This window comes from Coregonus clupeaformis, unplaced genomic scaffold, assembly GCF_020615455.1.
Source record: "Coregonus clupeaformis isolate EN_2021a unplaced genomic scaffold, ASM2061545v1 scaf0132, whole genome shotgun sequence".
NCBI lineage: Eukaryota > Metazoa > Chordata > Actinopteri > Salmoniformes > Salmonidae > Coregonus > Coregonus clupeaformis.
In genome coordinates, this window is record NW_025533587.1 from 165,593 (window position 1) to 192,862 (window position 27,270).

General features: G+C 42.8%; 2 protein-coding genes and 1 long non-coding RNA gene across 12 annotated transcripts in view; all 3 read right to left on the minus strand.

The window, feature by feature from the left end:
* Nucleotides 1–6,810, minus strand: part of LOC121557020 (liprin-beta-2-like) — a 38,011-nt gene extending 31,201 nt beyond the window's left edge. For 5 of the 10 annotated variants that reach the window (XM_045213634.1, XM_045213633.1, XM_045213632.1 and 2 more), the window contains exons 1-3: nt 6,641–6,810; nt 3,905–3,991; nt 2,474–2,587 (exon numbers count right to left, since the gene is read on the minus strand). In XM_045213634.1, the coding sequence (XP_045069569.1) occupies nt 2,474–2,587; nt 3,905–3,991; nt 6,641–6,703 (264 nt within the window). In that variant the 5' untranslated portion in view covers nt 6,704–6,810. Of the gene's footprint in view, nt 1–56; nt 145–1,192; nt 1,351–2,473; nt 2,588–3,904; nt 3,992–5,928; nt 6,037–6,640 lie in introns of those variants that run through there. The other 5 variants (XM_041870904.2, XM_041870905.2, XM_041870906.2 and 2 more) reach the window with 5 other exon arrangements.
* Nucleotides 6,811–6,812: 2 nt separating this feature from the next.
* On the minus strand, nt 6,813–13,419 carry LOC123483479. Its single transcript, XR_006658269.1, has 3 exons — nt 13,310–13,419; nt 8,339–8,423; nt 6,813–6,883 (listed from the first exon to the last, which is right to left on the minus strand). It is a non-coding gene; the product is annotated as an uncharacterized LOC123483479 (long non-coding RNA).
* A 10,575-nt stretch (nt 13,420–23,994) lies between these two features.
* On the minus strand, nt 23,995–26,717 carry LOC121557024. The gene is made up of 7 exons (XM_045213629.1): nt 26,205–26,717; nt 26,043–26,098; nt 25,633–25,692; nt 25,044–25,233; nt 24,892–24,953; nt 24,590–24,676; nt 23,995–24,486 (listed from the first exon to the last, which is right to left on the minus strand). The coding sequence occupies exons 1-7, from the start codon at nt 26,446–26,448 to the stop codon at nt 24,115–24,117; spliced, it is 1,071 nt and encodes a 356-aa protein (XP_045069564.1). The 5' UTR covers nt 26,449–26,717; the 3' UTR covers nt 23,995–24,114.
* Nucleotides 26,718–27,270: the final 553 nt, after the last annotated feature.

A 27,270-nucleotide genomic window follows, 5' to 3' on the forward strand; every position in this document is an offset into this window, starting at 1 on the left:
CACAAAGACAGACCAAGCCCAAACAGAACTTCTACTCTGGACACTAAAGAAGTTACCGTCTAGCTCTGCTCAGTTCTCTCAAAGTCAGACAAACCCTCTGCTGTCCACATGGCTAAATATACACAGCCTCTGGGCACTATTTTTACTGCCCCTCTCACAGGCAGACACAGAAGCACAGAGCATGCAGAGGTGAGCATGAAAGAGCCCACAGAACCCTGCACAGCTCCCATACAACAACAACAAATAGAAGTACTGTAGAGGCTCAGCAAGTGCCTTCCTATTTGAATGACGATTGCTATCAATCAAACATGATGCTGATTAGGACCTTGCCTGGGCCACTAATTATCCCTCTTTATCAGAAAAACTGTCTGCTTTGAAAGTCCTAATTTCACTCAATAGATAATTAGGTTGATTTCAGGCAGGTGCAAAGTCTCAGAGGCTGCCCAATTCTGATCTTCTTTTCACTAATTGGTGTTTTGACCAATCAGAGCAGCTCTGAAAAAGATCTGATGTGAAAAGATCTGATGTGATTGGTCAAAAGACCAATTAGTGAAAATAATATCATAACTGGGCTGCCTGTGTAAACGCAGCCTTAGAAAGGTCCAAAGAAAATATCCAAAGCACTGAGGCAGTCCAACATTGGCATTAAAACATTTAACTTTTTTGAAGAGAAAAGGGTTGGGTTTCTGGGATGTTTCTGGGAGAGTGCACATTGAAAATATTAGAGCTGTGTCACTAGTAAGAGATTTGCGGCTCATGTCCAAAGCCTCATAATGACCACGTCTCAAGGAAACAAACCCGGCCCTTCAGATCAACCCTGCTGTACAGAGTTAACCAGGGGTGTATTCGTTACAGAAACTGTTTACCGTTTAAGAACCAGAAGGAAACAAACAGAGCAAAACTAAAGTTTCTATTGGACAAATTCAGGTAGGTCCCTCCCTGTTTCATTCCTTTTGCTTCTGCTAAATAAACTGTTTGCAACAGAATCAAAGTAATGAATTTGCCCCAGGTTGCCGTTGCCTTTGCATTGGCTACCAAATGAAATGCAATGAAGGCATTTGAAGACAGTCTAACAAAGTCTGCATGGTATACAGAATTTTTTAGGGGAAACTTTGGAGCAGTTGAAAGCCTCTCCTTGGAAGGATGATATACTGTAGCAAAAACGCTTACAAGCATGCTAAGTTTGTCCTACCTCATTTTCCAGTTTGTATGGACTGACGATTGTCCTTTTCATGCATGAAGGCTAAAGATGTCGCTGTCATTAAGTTATCTTAGCTCAGTTGAAAAGAGGATCCTTGATTCTGACTGAGTTTCCATGTCTACTCTGAGCCTGAACTATACTGCACCTCACAGGAGTGGAAGACATGGACGCACCACCTCTACTGATGACAGAGCACTCCCCCTTTCTCTTCGACTCCCTCCCACCCTTCTTTCTCTCTCACTACTTCTTTCTCTCAGTTCATTTACTCTCTCATTTTTTACATTTTAGTCATTTAGCAGACAATCTTATCCAGAGCGACTTACAGGAGCAATTAGGGTTAAGTGCCTTGCTCAAGGGCACATTTACGTCATTTAGCAGACGCTCTTATCCAGAGCGACTACAAATTGGTGCATTCACCCTATAGCCAGTGGGATAACCACTTTACAATCCTTGTCCCTTTACACCTTTTCTCTTCCCTTTCTCTCTCTCTCTCTCTCTCTCTCTCTCTCTCTCTCTCTCTCTCTCTCTCTCTCTCTCTCTCTCTCTCTCTCTCTCTCTCTCTCTCTATCATTCTCTGTCCCTTCACTCCTTCTTTCCAACCCTCCCTCTCTCCCAGCCTGAGGCGATGTGTCCGACCTCATCTGGGTGGTTAGGGGTGTGACTGACTACGGTCCTGGTCCTGTGCACACCTGCCCAGACAGAGCAGACCAGACCAGCCCTAGAGCAGAGCAGATGGCCGCTCCACTCCAAGAGTCAGTCCTGGATGGGAACAGACCGCCCTAAATATTTGGGTTGTCACAGAGATCTAGAGCCCAGCTCACTGGAATCTCGGGGAGGAATTTCCTCCTGGGAAGCTAGACTCTCTAGGAGGCAGTCTACCATGAGACTCAGCATGTCTAGACAGTCTGCTAGGAGACAGAGCATGTCTAAATCTAGTCTACTAAGGGACTGAATATAAGCCAGTGTATGAGGAGGTTTTTGCCTTGGATGTGCGCTAGTCTTAAAATACAAAGTAGTACATGAAAGCGTTTTACATACATAAAGCAAATGTCAAGATGTTAGTCTAAGGGAGAACGCATAATATTTGTGTTGCTGTGATTCAGATCCCAGTTTGAATAGAAACGGGAACTTTACATATGGAAGTGAACCTGGTAACCATGCAAAACGAGGAAGTTGATATCATACTAAAGCCAGTCTAAACTGAGACTGTGAATAAGGTTGAGGTTCAAAGGTTTGTTTGAATGGAAGAGCACCAGTGTGTGAGGTCTTTACCTGCTGCAGCATCTCTTCTGTAGAGTTGAGCTTGTGTTGGTGTTCCTCCAGAGAACTTTCCAGATCACTGATCTTTACTCCCTGAGCTTCCACCTGGTCTGTCAGAACGCTCACCTGTGTGTGTGTGTGTGTGTGTGTGTGGAATGGAGGAGAAACTCAGTCACACGAGTAGACAGCAACACTTCAACATTTCTGACCCCCTCCTTTCAATGTTGTTAACCCCCTTGACCTCTGTTCATCCTTCATTCCCACACTCTCTTTCTCCCTCTCTCCCTTTGCTCCCGCCTTCCCTCTCTCCCTTCTTCCCCTTTTCCTGGCTCCACCCTTTACTCCTCCAGACCTGGGAAGTTATCTAACCCAAACATCCACATGCACTTTCTCAAAGTCATTAAAATCAACTCTCTCTGCCTGCCATCCGTTTCACAACATATCAGCTCCTTAATTGATATACCTTTCACACTGCCAGATTACACAGTGCAAATATTTCCAAAGCTGAATGAATGACTCTTTGTCCTTTTTCTCAGTTCAGCTCATCAGGCCGGCTCTGCCCTACTCATGATATAGATAAAGCTGTTGAGAAAACAAACTAGCAAAAGGTTACAAAAGGCAGGGCTCAACCAGCCAATCAGGTTGAGTTTAGTGGAGGAACGTGTTAGTGTGTACATGAGACCTTTACGCAACAACAAGACATCACACCTGCCAACAAACAGAGGTGTGTTGTAGCCAGCAAGTCTGGACCTGACTGTAGAAAAGCCCTTACTCAACAGCCCTGAGAACTAGTGTACACACACACACATATATATATATATACACACACATATATATATACACTTAAGAAGTACTGCCCTTGTACCTAACTCTTGTTGACACCTGTTCAACAAAACAACACCGTCATTAAGGCAAACCACTGGATTAGCCCCCTCTCTCGCTCTCTCGCTCGCTCTCTCTCTCTCTCTCTCGCGCTTTTTCTCTTTCTCGCTCTGTCTTACTCTCTTTCTCTAAATCTCTCTCTTTCTCTCTGCCACCCTCCCCCTCTTTCTCTCTCCCTCCCTCTTTCTCTCTTCCTCTCCCTCTTTCTCTCTCTCTTCCTCCCTTTCTTATGACTGATACATGATAGAGCTACTACTGTTTATATTTTATTGAGGGCACCAGGGGGCCAATGCAGTGTCATGTATCCTCTTGTATTACAGTCGGCTCATTTTCATCTCAGGAGATTCAACTTCAGCAAATTGAAATAATAATTTCTGTAGATGAGGGGTATATCCATTACCACAACTCCTTTATATGACAATGTGCAGCGAAACACACATGCCTACAGACACAGATAGCTAAAAATACACTATATTCTATCCCATACAAACACACAAATGCATTATGGCAAATACAAAACATACACATGCATAAATTGTTTATGACATAAGGTAATCTTACCTGGAGGACAAGAGACTCTTTGTCTCCCTCTAAGCGTGTCAACCGTTCTTGGTTAGTCTCGCCGTTCACAGGGGACTGCTGGTTTACCTACAGAGGAGCGGTCAGTTACTGGTCAATATGTGGTCAGTACAAGTACAACTGTGAAGTGAGAGGAGTTATCCACTGTGTCAGCTCTACCTTGAACCAGGGCTCTCTGAAATGAAAGCTCAGACTCTGGAGAGTACAACAAGAACACACACACAGCATTGGTATCACATTTCACATAACCTATTGTGGCCGTGGGGTGAGAAGGTCGTGAGTGTGGAATTCTGTAAGAGGTTTATGCTTCTTAAGCTTTCATCAAATGTTGTTGAACATTTTAGTATTCTAAGAATTTGATATTTGCTACTCGACCAAGGTTGCAAGACCTCAGGCCTTCCTAAATAATGGCTTAGCAGTTCATAATAAAGAAATCCAGACTTTTGTAAACCACAACCATGGAAAGTTTGTGGCACAGCGACTGTGAGGCTGAGCCAGCCAGCTCAAGTGGTTTATAGTTATTGTGAAATACCATTAAACATTTAATAGACTATGTAAGAATACTCTGCAGATTTAACTTTTGAAGATTCAGAATCCACAGTATTTGGTTGGAGTTTAATTTCCTTCAAGAATCATGGGAAAAAGAAGACGAAGTATGCATATAGCCATATATCTTTGAACAAAATAATATGCAAATGCATTCTCTCTTCAGCTATTTCAAGTGCTGCAAATAACACATTGTTGCGCAACATAATCATCCTGTAAACAAACAAAGTCCAAATAAGCAAGTCACTTTGGTAAAAGAGAGAGAAAAAGCCTTTGTATATAATCATCTATCAGGCCATTTCGTGTACAAGTTAACCCGTAACAACGAGGTCCAGATGGGACCAGCCAGCAAAGAGCTAAAAACGTCTCCCTAATGACAACAAGATGGTGAAGGAGAATTCAGGAATGGGCTGATCATAACTACATCCAGTCTAGTCATATCAGGTCTATTTCAGGTGCTTCCTGTACTGTACCTCCCAAAGGACAAAGTCTGAAGTGAAACACATGTTGCCCATACATTCATCTATTCTCCTCAGGTACTATGATCTCTTGACCTGTCTGGTGTTTACCTTTTACGCATCCCAGCATGCACATCTCCTGACACATGTTTCCTGCCCCTAATTGGTGATTGGTCACTGATACCTTGATTGCTGATTGGCCGCTGGGACCGTGAAAGAGGTTAAGCCTGGTGCACACGCTCACCATACCAGATCTGCTTCCCAGTTAGTGACACATTTAAATGTGTTCCTCCTATTCTAGATAACCTCCATTCAGCCACAGACTCAGATTAGCCTACACATTGTTCATTAAAATTCAGTACAAGTTCCTCAACAAATGGATTGACAGATTAGCCATATTGCTAATTGAACTATACGGAAATCAAGTTTTCCTGTTATCGTGCCATGTATGAAGGCTATGTAGAAGCTCATCCAATCACAATCGCCTGCAGAGTTTCGGGTATAAGTATTATTCCTGCACAGTAAAGAAACGCAGGGAGAGTTGGGTCCTGTGTGGCTCAGTTGGTAGATGCCAGGGTTGGATTCCCATGGGGGACCAGTACGAACAAGAAAATAAAAAAGGTATGGAAATGTATGCTCTGGATACCATGTTTTATTGAATGCTACCTGTTGCTCTTCAACAATTGCCAAGCTTTTCCCATACCAACTGTTAATTGAAGGGCCTTGTTCTGTGAAGGTGCAGAAATGACAGACAATAGAACAGGTGACTACTATGACACAGAACTTTCCAGTTTACGGTCAAAACAGATGAGTCTGTACTATCAATCAACTGTGTTACAATGAACAACTCCACAACACAAGTCTTTCTCCATGTGCATCTCCAGTATGCAAGGTATTTCCCTGTCTGTGTACAATAACAATACCCAGATTCCTCTATACAGATGCAGTACAGATATATAAGCAGGGAAAAGCATGAAAGTGAAACCTCAAAAAGTCTCTTACCCTTTTCAGCCAGGCAAAATGCTTATAGAAATCTATGTTATACTCCATTCTGTTGGCCCATTGTAGCTTTGACTATTTTCTTCCTCAAACTCTACACTGTAACTTATCCTGGCAAAGAGAGAGAGAGAGAGAGAGAGAGAGAGAGAGAGAGAGAGAGAGAGAGAGAGGAGCTCAGAAACTTAACAGAGCTTCTGAAAGAAATATACTTTATCACTGTTAATCCCCTTGAATCCTTCTATCTGCTTCTTCCTCCTCTTCCCCTCCTACTCTCTCTCTTGCTGCAGAGAGACTGTAGTGGGGACCCTATGGTGTGCTGTGTCTTGGTCGGACCCTGGCTGTGTTTTTTGGAGCCCAGACAGAGGCAGGCTGAGAAGTGGCTAGTCTCTAATATCAGACTGCAGCACTACGACTCAGACCACGCCAGCTGGCTCCTCTCCCTCCCTTTCTTCTCCTCCCCTCTCTCTCTCTCTCTCTCTCTTTTATTCTCTCTCTCTCGCTTTCTGTCTGTCTCTCTCTTTTTATCCCTCTCTGTCTCCTACACAAACACTATCACTTTGTTATTTTTGTCTCTATTCCACCCCATAATCCCCCCTCCTTCTGAAAGATGGTTCATATGCTCAATAGAACCCAGTAACAAGGTTTCCTGAATAAATACACCACACTAGCCAGTTTAGTGTGTGAAGTGAGTTTAGGCTGTGTTGAAGCTACTCACCCCTCCCTTCTCCAGCCAATCTAACAGGGTGTGTGCTGTGTCCATGGGGACCTGTCTGCTCATGGACTCATGCTCCTCCTGGTCCACCTGGCCCTCCAGGGCTACCCTGAGATCCTCTACCAGCTGCAGCACCCTGATGTTGGGGTTAATGGCTGAGGTGAGGGCAAAGGTGGGGGGCAGAGTTCGAACCCTGGGAGTGGTAACCCTGGGCCCCAAACTTCAAGAAGGCCTCGCAGAACCCTCCTGCCAATAAAATGAAATAATTTAGATTCAAGTTATGGTTAGGGCAAAGATCATAGGGGTGATACAGCCATCAGAGCCTTAAAACTAGCTATCCCAGAGTCTAGCAATCCATTTTGACTTGTTTTGATTTTCTGAAATCAGATTACTATAAACTGTTTGCTGTTGACTATATTGTATGTGACTGCTCCACAAACAGGCTGTTAGGATTGCTGAGTGAAAGTATTATGTGCTGATGAATATATCATGCCAGTTTGAATGTCCAATGTGAGTCACTGAATACATCAACATAATGTGTGAAATAATTGAAAACATCCAACTGCTACCTAGCATAACCACTGGAGGGCACCCTCCCACTACAACGCTAGCTTCAACAGTGCCTGAACGCTGTCAGCTTTGAAAACTCAAGTGTTCCCTATAGGGATATTGTAGGGACATTGCATGGTGTATTGACTGCTTCTCTGAGTAAAGGCAGTGTGTCAAAGTGCTGTGCTCTGATGGTCTTTTAAATATTGCACTAGTCTGCACAGATATATATTCATGATCTCATGTCACCTTAGCTGTAGGCCTATTACAGGAATTGTTAGCATTATTAGCAATATGTTAGCCTGTATGACCATCTCTATGGGTGATGTCACGGTTTTCTCTGTCTTGCAGTGTACTGGGGGTCATTAGCACTATGCTATCTCTATTATTAGAGCCTTTTGTCTTGTGCCCCTTACAGGAACCCCAACAGAGTCATCTGATATCCTGCTATGGTTATGACAAACAGTGGTGACTGAAATGTATCACCCCTGTAAGAAAACATGGAGAGCTGAACAATATGGAAAGAAAGCTAGTTATAGAGTGTGGTGGACAACTACAGACAAGGATGTTGTATTTGTCTTTCTTGCTAGCACTGATTTTGCTGATAGCTGCTTTATTGAGGAACGTTTTTTTCATTCTATGACATTGATATGTGGTTGTTTTATCGACCTTAGTTGAATGCACTGACTGTAAATTGCTCTGGATAAGAGTGTCTGCTAAATGACCAAAATGGAAATGTAATATAAATGATAGAGTATACATGGAATAGATCAGGTGGGGGAAGAAGAGACAGCGTAAAAAGACTAGCAGAATGGTTGATGTACAGTAGCCTACTGACAAGGACCATCTATTCAAAACCTGCTGAGTTTCCCCCAGTAAATCTGCTCTAGTTGGAACAAGATGAATCCCAGTATCTCAAACTTCAAGATCCTAAGAGGAACTTTCCTTTCATCATTTCAACTACAATCCAAAGTACACAATTTATTTTGATTATGCTTAGAAAGAACTGAACAAAATGTAACATTCCTACTCTAAGTTAATATATTTAAATCTCAATGAAACCTTCAAGACATTACCAAATACCAGTCTAAAGAGAGCAGTAATTGCAAGCCGGGTTGTCTTTGAGGAGGTCTTAATAAAATAGAAGCTTACCAGCGATAATGTCATCCATTTGCTCCAAGGCTGCCTCCAGCATGTGGCTGGCATCTGACGCCATGGCAACGGGCTACTTCATACACTGTTACTCACCGGATCACCATGCACCGATAGGAGAAATTGAAATGGAGAAAGCGAGAGAGAGGGGAGAGGGATGGAGGAGTGATAGTAGAGCCGGAGAGAGAGACAGAGAGGAGCAGAAGGGAGGGGAGTAAGAGATGGGGACAGTTTTCAATCATGTCAGACAGATTATAATCAGCATTCAGTTGACTGGAGCTTTAGGGAGTTCTCTTTGCCTCTTAGATCTATTTACAGCAAAACAACAACAGCTGCCCCAGCCCTTTTTCCCATATACATATCCTCCATGTATGTGGCTTTTGGCTTTAAATGTTCCTCTCATTTTGCGGGGCGGAGTTCTTGCCATTGTCAGCAGTCCTATCCACTTGGGATGGGAGCGCAACCTTGGCATTGTTTGTGTTTGTGTTTTTCTTCAAGTACTCCATTTGTCTTCCCTTTATTTCTTTAAGATGTTCTCGTTAACTTCATTCACTGGTTCGGAAGGTAACTGAACTAAATGACTATCGCCCGTAGCACTCACTTCTGTCATCATGAAGTGCTTTGAAAGGCTAGTTAAGGACCATATCACCTCCACCTTACCCGACACCTGAGACCCACTACAATCTGCATACCGCCCCAACAGATCCACAGATGACGCAATCACCATAGCACTGTACACTGCCTATCACTGCCTGGTACAACAACTGCACCGTCCAAGCAACCGCAGGGCTCTCCAGAGGGTGGTGCGGTCAGCCCAACGCATCCCTGGGGGCACAATGCCTGCCCTTCAAGACATCTACAGCACCCGGTGTCACAGGAAGGCCAAGAAGATCATCAAGGACCTCAGCCACCCGAGCCACGGCCTGTTCACCCTGCTACCATCTAGAAGGCGGAGACAGGTGCATAAAAGCTGGAACCGAGAGACTGAAAAACAGCTTCTATATCCAGGCCATCAGACTGTTAAATAGTCACCACTAGCTGGCTTCCGCCCAGTACCCTGCCCTGAACCTTACTCACTGTTACTAGCCGGCTACCACCCAGTACTCTACCCTACACCTTAGAGACTTATATTCCAGACTTGCTCGTTCTAATACAGGGGTGTCAAACTCATTTTAGCTCAGGGGCCACAAGGAGGAAAATCTATTCCCAAGTGGGCCGGACCGGTAAAATCATGGTATATATAACTTAAAAACAACAACTTCAGATTGTTTTCTTTGTTTTAATACTATCAACATAAAACATAAAGCTGGAGCCTGAGGACAGTGTGTCCAAAATAGTACAAGCACAACATCACTATTAATCATAAAACACCTGAAGTTTATTTGAAAATTCTAAAGAAAAAGAACACACAAACACACAATGCCTCAGTGATTCACATAACTGTTTCACAGATCACAGAACTATATCAGGGTGTCATTTCTCAGGCAGAAATGTAGATACAAATACTGAAATCCTGTTCCCCAAACAAGTGCAAGAACCACAGAGTCAAGAATAGGTTAAATATACAAATAAAATAAAATCAATTAAAAACAATAGCACATCAACATAAAAACATATAAACATAAAGCTGGAGCCTGAGGACAGTGTGTCCAAAAGCACAACATCACTATTAATCATAAAACACCTCAAGTTATTTGAAATTCTGAGGACAAACAACACACAAACACACAATGCCTCAGTGATTCACAGAAGTATATCACAGATCACAGAACTATATCAGGGTGTCTCATGCAGCACTTTAAGTGGGGTTGCATAGTTTATTTGACTCCTGAAACCTGGCATCTTTAGCTTTCACCAGCGCATCAATATCAGGCGTCACATCCTGAGTGGCAGCCAACTTCAGGATGTGATTCAAGTGCTTGTGCGTGAGCCTTGAGCGCAGCTTTGTTTTATTCATGACGTTATCCATCTTTAATGACTTGCAACACAAAGCCTCCTGGTGCAAAATACAGTGAAAAGTCCAAAAATCACGTCCTCCATTTGCAGATTGCACTTTCTCTCTGAACTTTGTCACAACGCCTGCTTTTTTCCCGATAATTGAGGGCGCACCATCTGTAGCCAGGCTGACAGCGGGACCAGTCCACTCCGACCCTGTCCAGCGCGCCGACGAGTGCAGTGAAAATATCAGCTGCTGTCGTTGTATCTGTCATGGGCACCAACTCCACGAACTCCTCGGTGACGGTCAATGTGTCATCAACTCCGCGGATGAAAATGGCCAGTTGTGCAACATCTGTAATGTCCGTGCTTTCATCAATTGCAACCGAAAACGCAATAAATGACTTTACTTTTTGCTTCAACTGGCTGTCCAAATCCACTGAAAGATCGGAAATCCTGTCTGCAACTGTGTTTCTTGTCAGGCTGATATTTGCAAAAGCCTGGTGCTTTTCAGGGCACACAATCTCTGCTGCCTTCATCATGCATGTTTTTACAAATTCACCCTCACTAAATGGTTTTGAAGCCACTGCGATTTCATTAGCAATGAGGTAGCTAGCTTTCACTGCAGCGTCACTGATGTCTCGGCTGTGAGTAAACACAGACTGCTGTTTCTTCAGACCCACCAACAGTTCATTCACCTTCTCTCTTCTCCGCTGTCCTTGAAAGTTGTCATATTTGTCGGCATGAAGACTCACATAGTGGCGACGAAGGGTTATATTCTTTCAGCACTGCAACATGCTGTGAACACACCAAACATACAGCTTTCCCATTCAATTCCGTGAATAAATAGAAGGATGACAATTTTTCTTGGAACACTGCACTCTGCGTCCACTTTTCTCTTTTTTGACAGAGACATATTGGGGCAATGAGGGTGCCAAAGCACATAATGTTAAAAGTAGAAGCCGTAATAAATATCGCGGGCAAAACAAAGTAGCTCATCCGGACTGGCTGCACTTGCTTGACCTATTTGCTCTGCCCCGGTATAAACAGTTTGCTTGCTTAACACAATTGCTATTGCGCCATCGAGTGGACACAATTGGAACAGCAGTTTATTTTATTGAAAAATTGCAGCTCATTTTTTTACTTTACAAAATCATCTCGCGGGCCGGATTAAACCCGTTTCGGGCCTGATCGCCCGGCGGGCCGGACGTTTGACACCCCTGTTCTAATATTTATACATTTCTTAATTCCTTTCTTTATATTTTGGGGATTTGCGTGTATTGTTTTGTATTATTAGGTATTACTGCATGTTGGAGCTAGGAACATAAGCATTTTGCTATAACATCTGCAAAATATGTGTACGTGACCAATAAAATGTGATTTGCTTTTATTTGGAATATTATCTTGTGTTTTTTCTTTTTTCATGGCTGGTATGATTTTTATGGCTGTTATTTTGCCCTCAGGGTGAGAATACAGAAGTTATAAAATACTGTCTTACTGGAAACAAGGTTGAATCAGTATAAAGATGGTACTGACCAGCAGGACCCAGTCACAATCATTTCTGTATATCATCCACAGTTTACCTAATGTCACTGTCAATCAGACAGTTAGACACAATACAGTATACCATGCTTTTTAGAGCTGTCAGTCTTGGCTGCACTAGGGTAGCACCAGCACGGCATTATTTGGAGGACACATAAGACCCTTGTACTGACAGATGGACATACAATAGTAGAACAGGATGACAGACAGTTGCATACCGATAACCAATGCAAACATGGACCAGTGGCTGTCATAACAAAGTCCAAATGAAAACCCTGTGGATGCTGTAGAGCTTCAAGTTCCTTGGTGTCCATCATCACCAACGAACTATCATGGTCCAAACACACCAAGACAGTCGTGAAGAGGGCACGACAAAGCCTATTCCCCCTCAGGAGACTAAAAAGATTTGGCATGGGTCCTCAGATCCTCAAAAAATTCTACAGCTGCACCATCGAGAGCATCCTGACTGGTTGCATCACCGCCTGGTATGGCAACTGCTTGGCCTCTGACCGCAAGGCACTACAGAGGGTAGTGCGTACGGCCCAGTACATCACTGGGGCAAAGCTCCCTGCCATCCAGGACCTCTATACAGGCGGTGTCAGAGGAAGGCCCTCAAAATTGTCAAAGACTCCAGTCACCCTAGTCATAGACTGTTCTCTCTCTGCTACCGCACGGCAAGCGGTACCGGAGTGCCAAGTCTAGGTCCAAAGACTTCTCAACAGCTTCTACCCCAAGCCATAAGACTCCTGAACAGCTAATCATGGCTACCCGGACTATTTGCACTGCCCCCACCCCATCCCTTTTACGCTGCTGCTACTCTGTTAAGTATTTATGCATAGTCACTTTAACTCTACCCACATGTACATATTACCTCAACTAGTCGGTGCCCCCGCACATTGACTATGCAACGGTACCCCCCTGTATATATAGCCTCCTACTGTCACTTTATTCTATTGTATATATAGCCTCCCTACTGTCACTTTATTTTTACTTCTGCTCTTTTTTTCTCAACACTTTTTGTTGTTGTTTTATTCTTACTTTTTGTTTAAAATAAATGCACTGTTGGTTAAGGGCTGTAAGTAAGCATTTCACTGTAATGTCTGCACCTGTTGTATTCGGCGCATGTGACCAATAAAATTTGATTTGATTTGAGACAGTGGTGTCAGTCATCACCTCTGTCACTACACCCTGTTTCGGGCTATTTACTGTGTAATTACACGCACACGCGTACACACACAAACCTACACACAGGAAAATCTATATAAACCTTTAAACCTAATGCACATTGATACATTCTATTACATAATCTGTTCACAGATGTAATGGTATGATCCTCTTATTTGGTCTACATACAGTATGTTGTAATAGCATTCCCCACTCTGTTGCAGAGTAAAATCCACTACTACAGTAGGCTACTATAAACTAAATAAACACATATGTTTGCCAATGTGTTGTAATCACACACACCCAAGGGTCGATAGGTAGACTACTTACTGAATCACAGATAAGGTTGTCATTTCATAGCACTCTGGCTCCATAGTGGCAGAGATGCAATCACTAGAGGAGTGATAAACTACCAACTGAACTGCACCACAACAAAACTAATCTATCAGATTAGTCAGATTATATTAAACCCTTGACCAGAATCATAGTACTGCATCATCCTACCACCCCTATCTTGTAGTTATTCCAAGGTCTTTGGTACACAAAAAAGGTGCTATTTAGAACCTAAAAAGGGTTATTTGGCTGTCCCCATAGGATAACCCTTTCAAGAACCCTTTTTGGTTCCAATTAGAACCTTTTTGGTTCCAGGTAAAACTATTTTGGGTTCCATGTAGAACCCTTTCCACAGTTGTTAATGATATGGTGCATGCACTGTGTTTGCTCCCACAAACCTCTGTACCGGTCAACACAATTCAAGAGGAAAGAAACAACCTTCTGGATCTACAGTGAAAAACACAGCTCAGATAGCTGTTATAGTGGGGAATAAGGCATTATAAAATTATTCTACAGTTGGAGTATTTGAGATATTATCTACACACACTCCCCTACCACCTGCTCTAGCCCTTCCCTATCCTCTCTCCTGCCCCCTTGGCTCGACAAAACATACCTTCTAATGTTACATCTAGTACAGGTTTTGAATTGAATCCCATTCCATACACTGTAACCATTAATCTGTCTTCTGTATTGACAGAAATGCATAATTTCTACTTGATTTGACCTACATTGACATATGACATTTGGAGAATGTTCACTCACCGTGTTATTGCCCCATGGGTAGCATCTGTTGGTGGGCAGGATGGCCTAGTAACAGTATTATAATGTACATTTAGCCAGCGGGCTGCTACAAATAATTTTACATTACACACTATCGCAACATACTGTATATGTGGATCTGTTCATCTTGTGTAGTGTAATGTGTTCACATCACCCAATTTCAATTGTATTGTGTTGCAGATTCATTTGTAATAGAGCGTTTATATTCCACTGTTTCACCTATTATTTAATTACTAGTGTGCGTTCTTTTGACAGTGTACGCAAATCAGTAGGACAGTAGACTTACAGCTTTTTCAATGCTCTGACATCCTATCAGCAGAGACGGTAGAGAAAGCGAAACATCTCACAGGCTAATTGTTTGTGGTCCTCTGTAGCTCAGCTGGTAGAGCACGGCGCTTGTAACGCCAAGGTAGTGGGTTCGATCCCCGGGACCACCCATACACAAAAAAATAATAATAATGTATGCACGCATGACTGTAAGTCGCTTTGGATAAAAGCGTCTGCTAAATGGCATATTATATTATTATATTATTATTTTCTGATTGGGCGTGGCAGGGTGGGGTGAGCGGGGGTGAAGGGGGAGTAAGTAGACCAGAGCCAGCTGTTATCGGGCAGTTTCCCATTGAAAAGAAATGGTCAAGGTTCCTGTCTGTGTAAGTGGGTGTTCCCTCTCTCGTGTGACCATCTTTGAGCATGCATGCCGGAAAGCATTCTCATGTGAGAACCGGAACGCCCACTTACACAGACAGAAACCTTGACCTTTAAAAAAAAAATGGTAAACAGCCTTTATGCAACATCTTCATTATTCACCATCTTTGTCATCTGTATGGGAGAGCATGGGGAGGCAGTGCTGTGCTGCTATACCTTAAAAGGCCACCAGAGAGCATCAAATGACTACATACAGTATGTCAATGACCAAATGTTGTAAAGCAATCATGAATGGTTTTCTAATATACTATTTAGTACAACACATATCATAAAATAGTCTACACATCATAACATAGGCTACACACAACTGCAAGTTTCAGTGGGGTAACTGAATTGATTCCCTTCAAAAATGTCAGTCCATTTATCCAATGAATCCTCCTGTTTCTCTCTCTCTCTCTCTCTCGCTCTCTCTCGCTCTCTGTTAAATGGCTGCAGAGTCTTTTATTCTCCCAAGACTGTTACATGTGTAATATGTTTTTTATCCAATGATAGTAAAGATCATTAATGTTGCCATTAATTTGAAAACGATAAAAAACTGCCAGTTCAGTGTTTGGCTACAGTTTAGCCCTGCAGCTCTCTGTAAAAGCAGTAAGGCTCTTGCAGTCCAGTGAAGATTAAATTGCTTTACAGGGCAGTGAGCCTGGGTGAATCCACAGAGAGCCGCACACAAAGACTGGCACAGAGATCAGAGTGGTGCCTCCTGGGTAGTGATGATGAACAAACCTTGGCCTCTCCTGAAGACGATAACAAATGCCTTCATCCTCCAGCCAAGACCATTAGTGGCCAGATAAATGCAGGGTGTGTGTATGTGTTTCAGAGGGTTAATGTACATGTGGGTGTGTTGGTAGTAAGTGTTCTATAGAGGGACGATGTGTGTTTTCTTCTATGTGTGTCTGTCAGTGTGTTTACGCACTCTACCTAGTCTTCCTTTCAGACCCCTAAACACTTGTATGGCCACAGGGTGCATCCTGATGGCTTATTGGATTCCTTTTAGTGAGGGCCAGTAGCTAAACAAATAAAGGCAACCATGTCTCTGTGTTATGACCTCCACCACTGTGGTCACAGCCGGCATGAAGTCATTTATACATTTACAGGATAAACATGTTAACTTCAAACATTAAACCAAGCAGAACTAGGTAGGACGGGGAATCATATACTGTACCTTGGGACTCTGGTCTAGTGGTGTTATCTCAGTGAATAGTGCAAGGTGTTGTAATATCAGAATCAATACACAAATATATGTGTATGTGCGTGCATGCATTCCTGCCTATCTGCCTGCGTTTGTGCGTGTGTGTACGTGCATGCATATGCCTGTGTGATTGAGTGCTGGGTTTAGTGAACTTGTCGTTCCATCATCATGATGGCACTGACCTTCTCTCGACCAATGTGTTTTGGCTAACGCAGTTTTCAGAGACTGGAGAAATCAATTGCTCAGTCAGGACAGGAGGTGGGCTTGCACACTGTAGTCAGTTTACTGAGCACAGCCTATCCCCTCTTGATTTGATTTGATTTATTAGGATCCCCATTAGCTGACATCAATGGTGACAGCTAGTCTTACTGGGGTCCGACACATAACGAACAAGACATTACAGACAAAATACAATTGACATACATTTAGAAACATGAACATGTCGTGTGTGTGTGCATATATCAGTTACACATACATGTCAGTACATACAGTCGTGGTCATTTACATTTTAGTCATTTAGCAGACGCTCTTATCCAGAGCGACTTACAGTTAGTGAATGCATACATGTTTTTTTGTGTTTTTTTCATACTGGCCCCCCGTGGGAAACGAACCCACATCGCTGCCGGCCAAACCCTCCCCTACCTTGGACGACACTGGACCAATTGTGCGCCGCCCATGGGTCTCCCGGTCGCGGCCGGCTGCGACAGAGCCTGGACCTCTAGTGGCACAGCTAGCACTGCGATGCAGTGCCTTAGACCACTGCGCCACTCGGGAGTATATGATCAGTCTCTATACTGTATGTTGCATAATTATAATGGCATATATTAGCATATACAGTGAGGGGATAAAAGTATTTGACCCCTGCTGATTTTGTACGTTTGCCCACTGACAAAGAAATGATCAGTCTATAATTTTAATGGTAGGTTTATTTGAAAAGTGAGAGACAGAATAACAACAAAAAAATCCTGAAAAACGCACGTCAAAAATGTTACAAATTGACCTGCACCTCAATGTCAGTGATTCTCTCATTAACACAGGTGAGAGTGTTGACGAGGACAAGGCTGGAGATAATATAATAATAATAATAATAATAATAATAATAATAATAATAATAATAATAATAATAATAATAAAATATAATAATAATAATAATAATTATAATAATATTATTATAATATTATAATAATATAATTAGCATGACAGATCACTCTGTCATGCTGATTGAGTTAGAATAACAGACTGGAAGCTTTAAAAGGAGGGTGGTGCTTGAAATCATGTTCTTCCTCTGTTAACCATGGTTACCTGCAAGGAAACACATGCCATCATCATTGCTTTGCACAAAAAGGGCTTCACAGGCAAGGATATTGCTGCTAGTAAGATTGCACCTAAATCAACCATTTATCGGATCATCAAGAACTTCAAGGAGAGAGGTTCAATTGTTGTGAAGAAGGCTTCAGGGCACCCAAGAAAGTCCAGCAAGCGCCAGGACCGTCTCCTAAAGTTGATTCAGCTGCGGGATCGGGGCTCCACCAGTGCAAGGCTTGCTCAGGAATGGCAGCAGGCAGGTGTGAGTGCATCTCCAAGAAAAACATCAGGGACAGACTGATATTCTGCAAAAGGTACAGGGATTGGACTGCTGAGGACTGGAGTAAAGTCATTTTCTCTGATGAATCCCCTTTCCGATTGTTTGGGGCATCCGGAAAACACCTTGTCTGGGGAAGACAAGGTGAGCGCTACCATCAGTCCTGTGTCATGCCAACAGTAAAGCATCCTGAGACCATTCATGTGTGGGGTTGCTTCTCAGCCAAGGGAGTGGGCTCACTCACAACTTTGCCTAAGAACACAGCCATGAATAAAGAATGGTACCAACACATCCTCCGAGAGCAACTTCTCCCAACCATCCAAGAACAGTTTCTTTTCCAGCATGATGGAGCACCTTGCCATAAGGCAAAAGTGATAACTAAGTAGCTCGGGGAACAAAACATCGACATTTTGGGTCCATTGCCAGGAAACTCCCCAGACCTTAATCCCATTGAGAACTTGTGGTCGATCCTCAAGAGGCGGGTGGACAAACAAAACCCCACAAATTCTGACAAACTCCAAGCATTGATTATGCAAGAATGGGCTGCCATCAGTCAGGATGTGGCCCAGAAGTTAATTGACAGCATGCCAGGGCGGATTGCAGAGGTCTTGAAAAAGAAGGGTCAACACAGCAAATATTGACTCTTTGCATAAACTTAATGTAATTGTCAATAAAAGCCTTTGACACTTATGGAATGCTTGTAATTATACTTCAGTATACCATAGTAACATCTGACAAAAATATCTCATATCACTGAAGCAGCAAACTTTGTGAAGACCAATGCTTGTGTCATTCTCAAAACATTTGACCACGACTGTACACACAACAAGTAGGCCACATGGGGGAGAGGCGTGGTGCCAAGAGTTGTTGCTTTATTTGTTTTTTTGAAACCAGGTTTGCTGTTCACTTTAGCTGCACTATATGAGATGGATAAAATAATACTGGATGTTTCCTTGAATTTGTTCTGGACCCAGGGAGTGTGAAAAGACCCCTGGTGGCATGTCTGGTGGGGTAAGTGTGTGTGTGTCAGTGCTATGTGTAAGTTAACTATGCAAACAATTTGGAATTTCCAACACATTAATGTTTCTTATAAAACAAGATGTGATGCAGTCAGTCTTTCCTCAGCCATAGTATTAATATTAGCCCTCTGACTACAATGAAGAGCAAGATATGCCGCTCTGTTCTGGACTAGCTGCAGCTTAACTAGGCCTTTCTTTGCAGCACTTGACCATATGACTGGACAATAATCAAGATAAGATCAAACTAGAGCCTGCAGGAATTGCTTTTTGGAGTGTGGTGTCAAAAAAGCAGACCTCTCCCCATCTTTACAACCATTGAATCTATATGTTTTGACCATGATGGTTTACAATCTAAGGTAACACCAAGTAATTTAGTCTCCTCAACTTGTTCAACAGCCACACCATTCATTACCAGATTCAGCTGAGGTCTAGAACGTAGGGAAGGATTTGTACCAAATACAATGCTCTTAGTTTTATAGATGTTCAGGACCAGTTTATTACTGGCCACCCATTCCAAAACTGACTGCAACTCTTTACTAAGAGTTTTAGTGACTTTATTGGCTGTGGTTGCTGATGTGTATATGGTTGAATCATCAGCATATATGGACACACATGCTTTGTTTAATGGCAGTGGCAGGTCATTGGTGTTAATAGAAAAAAATAGAGGGCCTAGAGAGCTGCCCTGCGGTACACCACACTTTCCGTTTGACATTAGAGACACTTCCGTGAGTTCTATTTGATAGATAGCTCTGAATCCACGATATGACAGAGCTTGAAAAGCCATAATACATACATGTTCTCAACAACAGGTTATGGTCAATAATATCGAAGGCTGCACTGAAATCTAACAGTACAGCTCCCACAATCTTCTTATTATCCATTTCTTTCAACCATTCATCAGTCATTTGTGTCAGTGCAGTACATGTTGATTGTCAAATAATTTCTCAATTTGCAGTAAGTCAGCCAGTTAGATGTGCAGCCAGACTTATCAGCCACTCATTTTTCCCCATCTCTTTCAACCATACAGTTATTTAATTCCTTGTCAATCCATGGAGCCTTAATAGTTCTAACAGTCAGTTTCTTAACAGGTGCATGTTTATCAATAATTGGAAGAAGCAATTTCATAAATTCATAAAGTGCATCATCTGTAGGCTCCTTATTAATCACATCAGAACAACAAATATTTTCAACATCATCCACATGAGTCACAGCAAAATCTTTTGTATGATCTCTTATACACTATTTTAGGACTAGCTTTTGGAACTTTGGCTTTCCTGGATATAGCCACTGCATCCAATGGGTACAGATACAGCTTTAGAACAAAGTTCTACAGTATTAGTAAAAATGTAATAATAATAAAAAAAATAACATGTGGATGATTTTATTCCTGTAGTGTTTGTAAACAGCCTGGTAGGTTGATTATTAACCTGAACCATATTACAGGCACTGGTTACAGTGAGAAGCTTCCTTTTGTGTGGACGACTTGATGAAAACCTCTCTGTTTACATCACATACACTATCAAGCATTTCACAAACATTATTTAGATACTGACTGTTAGCACTTGGTGGCCTATAGCAACACCCCAAAAGGAAAGGCTTCAGATGTGCCAAGTGATCCTGCAACCACATGTAATGAATACTCGGACAGAGTGGTAAGATCCAATCGCAGAATTGCGATGTTTTATTAAAGTACAGACAAGGGAATTGCTTAATCGTGGTCGGGCGAGCTGTGGTCAAAACCGGGCAAGGCAGAGACAGGCAGAGGTACCAAGGGAGCGGGCGTAGTCGTAGTCGAGGGCACAGGCACAGGATCAGAGTACGGTAATCACTGGGATAGACAAGCATAGGATTAAGCAATTCGGGGAGTCAAACAACGAAGCACAGGTCGGATACACTGGTAATCAAAAACAACAAACTCTCTCTCTCTCTGAACAAAACGCTTAGCAAGTCACAATGGAACAATACCTCGCACCAACTGAACTTCTGAGCACACCTTATATCCTACTCTAATTACTGACAGGTGTGCTCAGAACTCAGGTGAAACAGATCGAGTCTGATGACTCCCCCTCTCTGTAGATCGGGGGAGTGTCAGACTCTGTCTAGACCCAGCCAAACCCCGATCCCTTATACCACAACACTTCAATAACACTTGACATAAAATATTCTCTAAGCATTACAGGGAAATTGCTCTGAATATATACAGCAACACCTCCTCCATAAGCGTTCCTGACTCTTCTATAGATGTTATATCCTTGTATTGCTACTGCTGTATCATCAAAGGAATCATCTAAGTGTGTCTCAGAATGGCTAATGGATGTTTGCCGTTGATGAGGAGGAGTGAAAGAGATGGGGTTTAATACTGGCAACCTGTTCAATCTCACTCACTGTGTCTTCCTGGACAGGAAGTGGAAGGTGTGGAAATATATTAGCTCTACAAATGGATTACTTTAATATCTCTATCATCATCCTCTAATAATCCTCTCTCTCTCTCTCTCTCTCTCTCTCTCTCTCTCTCTCTCTCTCTCTCTCTCTCTCTCTTTCCATACCTCCCCATCCCCCTCTACCTTCCATCAGTGTGCTCCACCAGTAAACAACTAGCCTGTGGAGAACTTCAAAGTAGGTCCTCAGGGCTCCCCACTCCCCAGTGTAGGGATGGAGAGATGCTATGTGTTTCATGGGGTCTCACTGACAGAGCGATGTCTGTGGAATTAACAATACAACTCTACGGTTCAGAGGAAGAGAGAAAGATAGAGAGAGAGAGAGAGAGAGAGAGAGAGAGAGAGAGAGAGAGAGAGAGAGAGAGAGAGAATGAGAATCTGTATCATGTAGTATTATATTATCACAGTTTTTCCCTCCTCCAGTACACATTTGTATTGTAGCCCTGGACAAAAACACCTGATTCAAATGTCAAGGGCTTGATGATTAGTTGACAAGTACAATCAGGTGTGCTTCTCCGGGGCCACAACAAGATATGTATTGTTGGGGGCAGTGGAGGCTGCTCAGGGGAGGACGGCTCATAATAATGGCTGGAGTGGAATGGCTGGAATGGAGTGAATGGAATGGTATCAAACAGATAAAAACCATGTGTTTGATACCATTCCATTTACTCCATTCCGACCATTATTATGAGCTGTCCTCCCCTCAGCAGCCTCCACTGGTTGGGTGTACTCGAGGACCGGAGTTGGGAAACACTGTAGTAGAGTATAAAAATGTTTTGTCTATCAAACCCATTCATTGTTTCAGAGTCTCGTACCAAGCTGTATATATTCTTCCCTGTATCTTCCCATGATGGCTCATAGTGTCTATGATTGCTCAGGGGACATTCATACATCACTGTCTTATTGCTCTCCCTCTGCAGCTAGACACTAATGAGAAACAGTTGACTGTTCATTCCAGCCCTCAGTCATACACACACACACACACACACACACATACACACACACATACACACACACACACAGATATGCATGTGCACCCATGCATGCATGCATAGGAACGCATGCACACACACATTAATGCTGACACGGACACACACAAACATAGGCATGCATGCATAGGCATTTACGCAAGCACACGCACGCACACACACACACACACACGCACACACACACACACACTTACTGTCCATCATGTCCTATGAGCAGGGTAAAGACAGAGCCAGCAAAAACAGCAGCTGACAGACCGTAATAGAGCCTGGCTGTCAGTGTGTTGTCAGGAGTATCCCCCTGAGGATAGACTGGTCACTTAAAGCCATGATTACTCTTGATAGGTGTTAGCCTGGTGTTACAGTACAGTGAGGGGAGCTCGGCCAGGTCAAGGGATACTCATAGCTCAGGATCTAGAATAGCCCCTGGCATAGATAGCCTACCGAAGTGTGAAAAGAGTGTGGATCTCTATTAATTGTCCTCACTGTAGTAATACTTATCTAACTGTGCATTCATATGAAAAGTACTTGGATTAAAATGATGATGTAATCTTTTATTTCACGGACATGTTGGAGGTGTGTTTGAGCGTCCAGTGAACCTCATCAATGTTACAGTCTCTAGAGCAGAGAAATGGCTTCTCTCAATGTCCTTGTAACTAGATCACTGTGATGCCCTGACCACTTCATGTGGATAGAGGAGTGGGTGTGTGCGTGTGTGTTTTTGTGTGTGTAGGTGTGTGTCCGTGCATGTCTGTATGTACATGCATGTCTGTTTGTTTGTACACCTGGGTGAACCTTTGATCCTCTTATTGGGGAGTTGAATATTTGAATTCATAAATGGACACATCTCACAATCCCTTGTACTGTCTCTCCTCTTTATCCACCCATTCATCCCCCTCTCTCTTCTCTCTCTCCCCTTTCAGAGTTAATATGTTCTGCGTCTTTTCTAGATTAACAATCATCAAAAATACATGTACAGTGTCTATGTTATGTTGATTTAATTCAATGTCTACTTTATCAACAGTATGTTGATGTCAGGCTGGTCTTTGTTGTGGAGAGTGCACTCATGTAGGACTAAGATGTTTCTCAGGTTAAAGATAGAGCTTGGCTGTTGCCTAAAACGATGTGCTGCAACTACTTCTCTCAGCTCATTATCCATGCATGTAGGCCACTGGAATATGCAGCTCTGGGGAGGCTGTACATCTGGTGACCGCAGGCATGACAGAGACAGAAAAGTGCAGTTTGACAGAAATCGTACCTGTGAGAATTCATAAAATACCTACATTCTCAAAGTCATGGATAAAGCTCACTATTCTGTCACCCTTCAAGGTGATAAAACGACAAGATCACGCTCCAGAGTTATCTTACAAGGACTACATCATGATGTGTGAAAACATGAGGTACATACAGTATGTGTGGTAACCCATTACTCTGATGACAGCAATATATCCTCCCTGCTGTAATATAGGCAAAGAGAATGAGGCTGTAGTATGATAATGTTCCTATCGTCCCTATTTAGGTTGACTTATTTCACCAATCTCCCTGTAATCTGTTGGAAACCCACCAGTAACACAGCACCTTCAGGCCGCTCAGATATGTGGTGATATGTGGGCTCTATTTTAAGCATGTGAATCAAAAATAATTAGGCCCTGAGATTGCGAGGCGTTATTAAAATGCTAAACAGTTGAATGGGTGGATAACAAGACAATCTAAACCTCATCAGGACATGGGAGGGAAGGACGGAGGGAGAAAATAGAACATGTCTGCTTTGTATTCACTGTGGGTGATTGTTATTTCATATATTACAGAATGTAATATGCCCATAGATCATTATTGACCAAATGAACTCAATGCTGATGTATTCACTCTCCCCTACCTGTAGTGGTTTGATATATTTTTGGTTTATTTATTATTTTTGGTGAATTCAAACACATATGCCTAACCTAAGCATGCTGCTTCACATATCAACAGTAGTGAACATTTGCTGCAGAAATATTAACTGTTTTTATTAATTGATCATAGTATAGCTTTTGCTATATTGAAATGTTCATTAGGCCTACTGGACGGATTTCTCCATAGAGGTGTCTGTTAGGGTGGAGATCAAATCTTCAGCAGAGTCAGTTTCACATCCTCATCAGCAGCGATCATGTCCTTAGTGCTCTCAGGGGTCAGTGCCATGTCAGGAGTGGAGTTCTGGGTGCTTGAGTCTGATGTGTGAACCTCTGTCATGGTCTCTGATGACTGGGTGGTCACCATGGAGATCTGTCTCTGGGAGGTGGCAGTGGTCTGTGTGTCTGTGTTCATATCTGTTGTCTGTGTTTCTGTCTGCGCCTGTGTCGAAGTGTTGGTAGTGGATGGCTTTCTCTCTGTCCTAGTTGCCATAGACGAGGTGGTCAGAGGGACTCCAGGTAGCTGCCACTCCAGCGGGAGGATGGCCAGGTTCCTAGCCAGGGAGAACTGGGAGAGGGAGCTCTATCCGGAGGAAGAGGAGGGTTAGGTTGAGGTCAGAGGGGAAACTGCCTGGATGTGTGAATCTCTGTCTGTCCGTATAGTAAGTCAGGTTTCAGTAACTTACGTGGGCACGTGGTAGAGTCGGAGAGTCAGGTCTTATGTATATTTCCTCCACATGGGTCTTCACTTGCCGGGGTGTCCTTTGATTTGCCTGCATAAGACAATTGCAATACCCAATGATAAAACATTATGGGAAAGATCTTTTGCTCACAATAAAATATGATACAGCATGTTTGCTTGTCTCACAGAGTTCGGTCTTTGTCCCAAATGAGTTCCCTTGTCTGTTTCTGGTGTTGTACTTCTGGGTTCGTGGTCTTGAGATGATTTAAATAGCTGGACTTCAGTCCAGTCTTTCTCCCTCCCTACCTTTCCATTACTCTTGTCCTTGACCTTTTTGGTTGTAACATCTCCTCCAGACCAGTCTGAGCCTGTTTAGACATTTTGATTTTGAAGACACATCTTTCCAAGTGGAGCAATATCATTCTATATCTAATCAACAGACAACCCATAACACTCACCAGTATCAGACGCAGTATCTTCGTCCTGGTCCTTTTTACTCTGTCTGTACTGAGAGGCACGAGTTTTCTTCAGCTTGACTTTCCCTCCACAGCAGAAGAGAGTGAACAGCTGCAGGGCCGCCACAGCTGAATAGATGCTCTGCTTCTTCTCTTTCTGCTGGGTCTCCTTTGCTTTCTCCACAGGGGAGACCTCAGGGTCACAATCAGTACATCAGTTAGAAATCTACTGATATTTCAAACTACAATATCAATAGCCAATGAGCTCTAGTGTGTTTCCATGGCAAAATGTTACCCAATAATAACTAGGGTTAGTGCTAACCGAGATCCTTGAGACATCCCTACCCTAAACCCTAACTCTAACCATTTCAATTTCAATGGGGGTAAGGTCAGAGTTGGGACGTTCCATGGATTCCGTTAAGACTTTTTAACTAGTAGGGCCTACCCCATCCGAAGGGGCATTGTGACATTATCACATTTGTCAAGCAGTATCAAATTCAACACAATATACTGTGTTTTCCTTATTGTGGTCATTATCAATTATCAAATGCATTGGTAAATCCTCATTGATAAGCAGGTTTGGATGTCTTACCGAGTTAGATCTTTGTTTATTGTCTTTTTCTGTTTCCAGTGTCGTTCTGCGTTTGTGGTCCTGAGATTTACATTTTAGTCATTTAGCAGATGCTCTTATCCAGAGCGACTTACAGTTAGTGAATACATATATTATTTATTTTTTTATACTGGCCCCCCGTGGGAATCGAACCCACAACCCTGGCGTTGCAAATGCCATGCTCTATCAACTGAGCTACATCCCTGCCGGCCATTCCCTCCCCTACCCTGGGCCAATTGTGCGCCGCCCATGAGTCTCCCGGTCGGCTGCGACAGAGCCTGGATTCGAACCAGGATCTCTAGTGGCACAGTTAGCACTGCGATGCAGTGCCTTAGACCACTGCGCCACTCAGGAGATTTCTAAACTTCAATCCAAACTTTCTCGCTCCGAACCTTTCCTTTACTATTGTCCTTGATCCTTTTCACATCACCTGCAGAATAGTCAGAGCCTGTAAGTGAAACATTTCCAAGACACATTATGTTTTTTTTCCAAGTGAAGCCTAAATAATTGTACTATGTAGCAGCACTAGTCAATAGACACCTCCTCACACTCACCAGTATCAGAGTCATTATTGTTGTTCGTATCGTGTATCGTTGTTGCCTTTCTCCCCTCACCACTCTGGGAGGGATCAAATGGTGTCTTCTTCATCCTGATGCAGCTCAGCAGTGTAAATAGCTGAAGAAAGGTCAGGGCTGGAGGGATGCTCTTCTCCTTGGGTTTCTTTTTATGTTTATGGGTCTCCTTTCGTTGCTCCCAAGGAGAGACCAGAGTGACAGGGTCACTAAGTGTCTGACCCATAACACGCTAGGGTAGTGTACTGTTGTAATCAATCAAATCAGTTATAGGTTGAGAGATGTCTAACTGAGCTTGTCTAACAATTTTAATGTGGTCTGGGATTATGTTAGAAGTGTGTTTCCGTGGCAACATGTTACCTCATAATGTTCCCTAGTGCTCCATCCCTGGTAAAGTGGCATTGTGACATCATCAAGTTATTTACTCATCCACATATCCACCCAGAACACTGGAGCAGCCTATTACTATAGACCTAGTCTGCCTATATGTCTGTATGTCTGTCTGTCTGTACAGATGTAGGATCTTAATTTGATCACTCTTTTGTTGCTGAGATTTGTACTGCAGAGCAAGAAATGCAAACTTGTATTGTATTACAAAAGGCTTCTAAAGTTTGTAATTTCCATTTTAAAATGTCAGACTTGATTTGCCCAAACAGAAAATGTATCAACCCCTACAAAAAATGTCCATTCATTATAATCCACATCATAATTCACATTTCCTGTTGCTGCAGAATTATTTTCCTGCTGTAGCAAACTGGCTCAAATTAAGATCCTACATCTGTATGTCTGTCTCTCTCTTTCCTTCTCTCTCCATCTCTCTCTCTGCCTGTACTCATATTCAACCTCTGCCTTCACCCTATTGCAGCACTTTGTTTTCTCATCTATTGCCTGCCTGCATCATGTTGCAAGGAGAGGGTGGCTGAGCACAGGTCAATCACTCCACATTGAGAATGATTATACAGTTGATTATCAAGTGCCACACTCAACATATTACTACTGTTGGCAATCAGAATACATACTTGTTGTAGTCCAAGAGTCTACTCAGTGA

What these genes read in the sequence shown, in the direction of transcription:
- LOC121557024 (XM_045213629.1), bottom strand. Translation starts at nt 26,448, where the DNA reads ATGGGTCAGACACTTAGTGACCCTGTCACTCTGGTCTCTCCTTGGGAG. An exon ending in AGGACAATAGTAAAGGAAAG is followed by an intron (nt 25,693 to 26,042) that starts GTTCGGAGCGAG and finishes TGTAAATCTCAG; the next exon opens with GACCACAAACGCAGAACGAC. An exon ending in AGGACAAGAGTAATGGAAAG is followed by an intron (nt 24,677 to 24,891) that starts GTAGGGAGGGAG and finishes TGTCTTATGCAG; the next exon opens with GCAAATCAAAGGACACCCCG.